This window comes from Setaria italica, chromosome V (genome assembly GCF_000263155.2).
Source record: "Setaria italica strain Yugu1 chromosome V, Setaria_italica_v2.0, whole genome shotgun sequence".
Taxonomy (NCBI): domain Eukaryota; kingdom Viridiplantae; phylum Streptophyta; class Magnoliopsida; order Poales; family Poaceae; genus Setaria; species Setaria italica.
Window position 1 is genome coordinate 9,766,071 of NC_028454.1, and position 5,965 is coordinate 9,772,035.

The window sequence follows — 5,965 nt, forward strand, 5'->3', positions numbered from 1 at the left end:
GTTTGGTAAATAATCAAGCCCATTTATAAAACATGAAGTGAGGATCGAACTCACACCTATTTAGCCAATTTACCTATGATCATGGGAATTGGTGATAAGTCAAAGAAAAATGTCTTGGGAAAGAACAACCATCACCTGTCATACATATGTTTCACAACACAGGACAGCACAAAAAACATGGAGTACTTGCTGTAGTATGAGCAGTGTAAGAACACAGATGAAAATGAGATAGAGCTAATCAGAGAACATGGAAGTCAAAACATTTGCGAGTCTTGCAAGCGTGGCAAAACAATGATGTAATGCATGGGCGCTATCACTACTGACAACTCAACATGACCATGTCAAACTGAGACTCGCACCATGTGAGGAAAAAAGAAGAACACAAAGCTGGTGTTCTAACACGATCAGCTTATTCTGTTTTTTGTGTTGAGCCGATTAGGACGACTCCTACCTACATCACCTACTCTGCAACGCACTGCAGCATCCCCCACAGTAAGCTTGCAACATGATCTCAACGGAAGCTTATGACCAGCTGTATCCTGTACAAGAAAAGAAGTAATTAGTACAGATCGATATTGATGGAAAAAGGATGAAAAAATCGATATTGTGACATCATTTAGAAAAAAAAAGGATTATACCTATGGTTGATGCGTTGTTCAGAAAGATGTGAAAGGTTGATTATGGTTGGGCCTGCTGCCCTTGTCCAGGAGGTTGATATCCTCTGAGAATCATGGCAAATACAGTGAACCCCACAAACAGACCAAGGAAGAAAAAAATGTAAAAAGCATTTGCACTTCCTACCTGGCTAAATGAAACAGCGCAGAAAGTGCATTCACCAACGAGCTCCAACAACTACAAGGACACTGCTTCACAGCTGTACTGAACTTAAGAATCTCCCTGCACTCATAATCCACACAAATTTATTATACATCTATCATGTCAAGTTAGTATATAATAAATATAATCACAGTTACTAACCTTAGAAACCACATTATTAAGTGGAGAAGGTAATAAAGAACGAAGAAGACAACAAAGAATGGCAGACTGATCACCCACAGGATTGACTTCACAACAATATGGAGGAGCTGAAATGTCGTGTATCATATCAGTACAAATTTTCAATAATGTAGCTATATGCAGTTACTCTATTTAAATAATATAATGCAAGCAAACTCTAACCAGAGGATCTTGCGCGGCGAAACCCCAGTAAACTGTGATAACAGCAAATGCCCCCAAGAATGAGTAGAAACATTCCTCAGTATTAGAGTAGTACTTCAGTGAAGCCATATGAAACGTGCCTAATGTGAAAACAAAGGCCTGCCAGCCTCCCAGTCCAGCCATCCCAGCCGCTAATGGTGAAGAGCTTGGGAATGTAGAAGCACATAGTCCCAGCGACATCAAGACAAGAGCAAATGCACCATAGATGAAACTGTTGCGCACCCAATGAGCCAAACTGTAATGGACCCAATCAGCAAGGTTCTCTGCAGAAACAAGTTTCTTCTCAAGATGGGCAATGACATTGGTTGCAGTTCCCCAGAACATGGTACCCAGTCCAGCAAGTATGATTTTCTGGTATCCAGAGAACCGGTTTGCCTCCAAAGTTGCACGCTGCAATTTATTCAAATAAACATTCCTATCTCAAATTAAAATTGATTCGTATATCTGAACTCATTCTCGTGTATGAAAAACAAATAATTCCTAATCTCTTAGCAGGATTTGTTCTGAGTAAAATTCATTCAGAACAAAATGAATAACCACGTTTAATTAACCCATTTCTATCTACAAATGAATACTCATTGAACAATATTCATTTCATCAGTAAAATACCCTGAACTTGTCAAGTACAGAGACAGAAGCACTTACTTCCTCAGCTGGCCTTTGCCTCTCGTCAGTCTCGTAGTTCTTTGTGGTGATCGTCCCAAGGCTGAAGAAGTCCTGAAACAGGATCCCCTGCCAGTCTTTCAGCACCTTCCCCATCCGCTCCATCTGAAGCAAATTCAATCACATTTTCAGAGAATGCAAGCACTGATTAAGATCAATTCATCAGTTTTTACTAGTAGAATTTGTAATAGATTTGCTCATGAGTGTGCTAAATTGGTGTCCTGTAACAGCCGGTGGAGGAGTGGCTTATAACTCCACCAGCTCTACAGGGTGTCCTAGATGCTGATTGTATTCCTACTCATGGTTAATGAAGGAAATCCGGCTGTTCTCAAATAAAAAAAATTCATCATAGCTTCTCCACATCCAATTAAACACCTCCGTAGCCCCTCCACTGTGCTGGCGTCACCCCTTCACGTTCACAATCACAATATGCTACGCCAGGACCCCAGGGCTACAACCATTGCAAGCAATCAGCAACTAATCTGATCAGCGCAGCGAAAAAAGGCCGCCAATCAATTCCCAGGACAGCAACACAGCGACTCGCCACACCGCGCGACTTCGCCCTTCCAGACGAAATGGCGCTGCCCAACCAATGACCGCAACCAGCGACACATCGTGCCGCTTCAGCGCGTGTGCCCCAGCAAGCACGCTCGGCTGCACGCCAGTCACGCCGTCGCGCGGCGAGTGGTGGCTGCACCACCGCCCCACCGCAAGTCATTGACCCGACGATCATCCGCGACGCCCGTCCAGCCCGAGTAGGGGCGAGTCGAGGACGCCGACGAGTGCACTTGACAGCCTCCTCGACTTGCCCGAGCTTGGCCGGACGCGCACCGCGGATGATTGCCTCCGTGCTCGCGGCGCCCCCCCAAATGCGAGTGCTCACCCCACGCCCGCGCACCCCGCCTCTACTTGATCACTACTCCCATGGCACCCTGATCCGCTGCACGTCGCGCTACCACACGCTGTGCCACCCGCAAGCCCCACACCATCCGCTAGGTGATCATCGCACAGCGCCGCCCGCGCGAGCCCACCCGCGCGCGACAAAATTTCCCGGAAACTCCGCTAGGATCAAAGCTCGGAGCATTACCTGCAGCGACGAGGAGGACCGGCTCGGTGAGGTCCTCGGGGAGGCGGCGAGGTCGTCGGAGAGATGGCGCGGCCGCCGCCACGCTGAGTCGGAGAGCCCGGGACGAATTGGCGAGACGGTGGGGGGAGGAGAGCGTGGGGAATGGGGAATAGCCGAATAGAGGCGATTGGCCTTGTGGATTCGAAAGCAGCGGGGATGGTTCAAATTTTCGGCTGAAGCCAGCGCGCTGAGGGTGGGTGGGCCCACATGTCAGTTTTTTCTCTCTCGCGGGTGGCGTGACGACTTGCCGTCGTGGCGCCCGTGCCCGACGGCCCGGCGAGGCGGCGACCGCTTGCGGCTTCGGCCGCGGCTGTCTGACTGGTGGGGTGCGGCAGTTCTTCGGTCCCACCAGTCAGCCACTTCCACACTTTTACTCTAGGTTAGGTTAGTCGGGTGGGCCCAGCCCAAACATTCTCCCCAACAAAGAGGTGGCGGCGCGGCAGAGGGCGGCGTCGGTGACCCGGCTGGCGCGCGGAGATGGCGGCTGGCACGGCATCCCTTCCTCAGGAGCTTCGATGCACGACAGCGTGCGGCCAGAGGAGGGGCTTGGCCGAGCGGCGGCGGGCGTGGCGGAGGGGGTGAGGCAGCTCCAGGCCCTCCTGCGCCGGCTGCTCCTCCCTGCAGCTCCGCAGTGGCCTCCCCGCAGCAGTCTACCGCCTGCTCACTGTGCTGGAGAAGTTCCTGCAGGAGGACTGAGTGGTGGTCGCCGCCCCTCCACATGTTGGATCTTAACCTCAATGAGGAGTTGCAGGAGCAGGTATGACATAGTTTCTTCAAATCTTTTTTTCGCTTGGCTTTCAGGGAACTTTGTAGGCTGAGAAATCGATTTATGCTCTTCTGGAACATTTCAAGGTGGTGACTGTGCGATATGGTGCATCCATCTGGACAATTGCTCCAGACTAGATGCTGCATTTGCTCAGGTTCTTGTGCATCCATCTGGACAATGGCAGTCAGGCAGTCAATGCTGGGAGGATTATACTGCATTTCAGGGAGTATCTCAAGTTTGTTATAGAAGCTGAAAGGGAGGGCATTGGTGAATGATGGGGTAATGGTTGATGCACTGAGATGAGGCCTACAGTTTAAGAATGTAAGTTGTTTCACATTCAGGATAATTGGGCCTTTGAGGATAGTTTCAACTATCACTGACGCTGATGTCAATGCTGCTGTGAATTGTTTCATCATCTCAGATGTGTTTCAAGTCTGGTGTCAATTTTGGAGAAATGATAATGTTTGTTCCTAGTATTTTCTGCTGGCTGCACTCATGCAAGATAGAGTTCAGCACACTTTTCTTGCTGATCTAGACAAAAGTGGACTACCAGAAAAATATCTGTGTGATCGTAGAAGGTTAGCTAAATGGTTTCGTAGTTATTTTGTATTGTAGACTCTTACATTTCGTTAAAACTTAGGATGTCAATATTTCGAATAAGTAAGGGAAAGCATAATTTTTTATGCCTTGGTTGGTTACAGAAGAATTATGGATGAACTTGGATGTAAAGGTGTCCCCAACATGTGTAAATATTATGCCTCTAGTCTCACACACAAGTAAGAGCTCTTAGCTGTTGAAATGGTCATTATTTGGTAGCTAGTTAGTTTTGAAGTACCTGTACTAGCTAAATTTATTGATATTGTCTTCGCTTATTGCAGATTTCAATCCAGCTTACAGATCCTTCCATCCAAATCTTCACTTTTAACTATAGTTAGTGCAGTGCAACAACTCTGTATTTACATGTCTTAAATGCAGAAATGCTGAGCTTACATTCTTCTCATGTTGTACCAAGATTGAATGTTTAGGAAGTGAAGGATCACTTGACGGAATAAATGCACTACTTGTCTGTCCTTTCCACCTAGTCTCTGCCGAGGTTCTCTAGATTCCTTTTTACAATGTTGAGACTATATTGTTATCTATTTTGTTCTAGTAGTTCTTTTTTTCTTGGGCGTGGAGTTCCTAACTATCATGCTGTTACAATCAAATAGTTTCTGGTGGCAAAACACATTATTTAGTTCATAAGTTAGTTTGCAACATATTTCCAAGATACCAAATATTTGCATAACCTCTATATCAAACCAAGAATTTAATAATAGCAGTATTAACTAATTCTTTTACATGTTTGCCTTAAGGTTGTTCACAGATCTCTTCACTTTCACTCTTACAATACATATTCCACATCCATTTTTTGAGATGTTGTTTAACAATTAAACAAAAAAAATATTATAATATGTCGCACTGACAGCACTTGGATGGAGCTAAATATGAAAACTTGTCAGGAAGGCTGAAAAAAGTAGTGTGCCATTCACTGTACTATGCAATAAACTGGATTAGGGAGTTGGCAAGTACTGATTTCATATACTGTACTTTTCAAAAAACTAGTGTCATTAGTGCGAAAAACTAGTGTCATTAATGCAGCTCAGTGCTTTCAGCACACAGGTTGGAAGTAAGGTTCATAATGTCTCACAGAAAGGAAGGCATGAGATAGCAGTAAAACTTCTGAAGCATCTGATAAAATCTGGTGTGAACATATTCTGCTTGAATACTGATAATAAATAGGCATTCATAGTTTACCTTGTTCCAGAAAACATCTATAAATGGGGTTGAACCATTGAAGTTCTCTATTCGATGTTAGTTGCTCTGACTCAAGTTTTGCACTGTTCCTTCTTATTTATGACTCAAAGGTGTGCGGAGTGAATTTCCTTCAGTGTTGATTAATACCAATCCGAGAACTTGGTAGATTATGTCAACTGTTTTCCTTTTACCTGGCCGCTGGCTGCTTGAATGACTGTTAGAGGGGTTAATGTAAAAGTTTAAAGAATTGTACATTGGATTTCGTTGCATGAGGTTTGTTGATATGTATTCACATATAGTGTTACGACAATTTTCTGCGATGCAGATTACATGAGGGCCTGCTGAATGCATTTCTCAAAAATCATCCTCTATCTCTACTTGTGATATCTTGGGGATTG

At 45.4% G+C, this 5,965-nt stretch overlaps 1 protein-coding gene and 1 long non-coding RNA gene across 2 annotated transcripts; one reads left to right on the forward strand and one right to left on the reverse strand.

Moving 5' to 3' along the window:
• Positions 1-218: 218 nt before the first annotated feature.
• Positions 219-3,138, reverse strand: LOC111257435. The gene is made up of 7 exons (XM_022827214.1): positions 2,969-3,138; positions 1,864-1,986; positions 1,180-1,608; positions 979-1,085; positions 802-897; positions 639-721; positions 219-539 (listed from the first exon to the last, which is right to left on the reverse strand). The coding sequence occupies exons 2-6, from the start codon at positions 1,984-1,986 to the stop codon at positions 679-681; spliced, it is 798 nt and encodes a 265-aa protein (XP_022682949.1). The 5' UTR covers positions 2,969-3,138; the 3' UTR covers positions 219-539; positions 639-678.
• An 84-nt stretch (positions 3,139-3,222) lies between these two features.
• Positions 3,223-4,859, forward strand: LOC111257416. Its single transcript, XR_002677932.1, has 5 exons — positions 3,223-3,764; positions 3,860-4,094; positions 4,195-4,351; positions 4,475-4,549; positions 4,652-4,859. It is a non-coding gene; the product is annotated as an uncharacterized LOC111257416 (long non-coding RNA).
• The last annotated feature ends 1,106 nt before the right edge of the window (positions 4,860-5,965 follow it).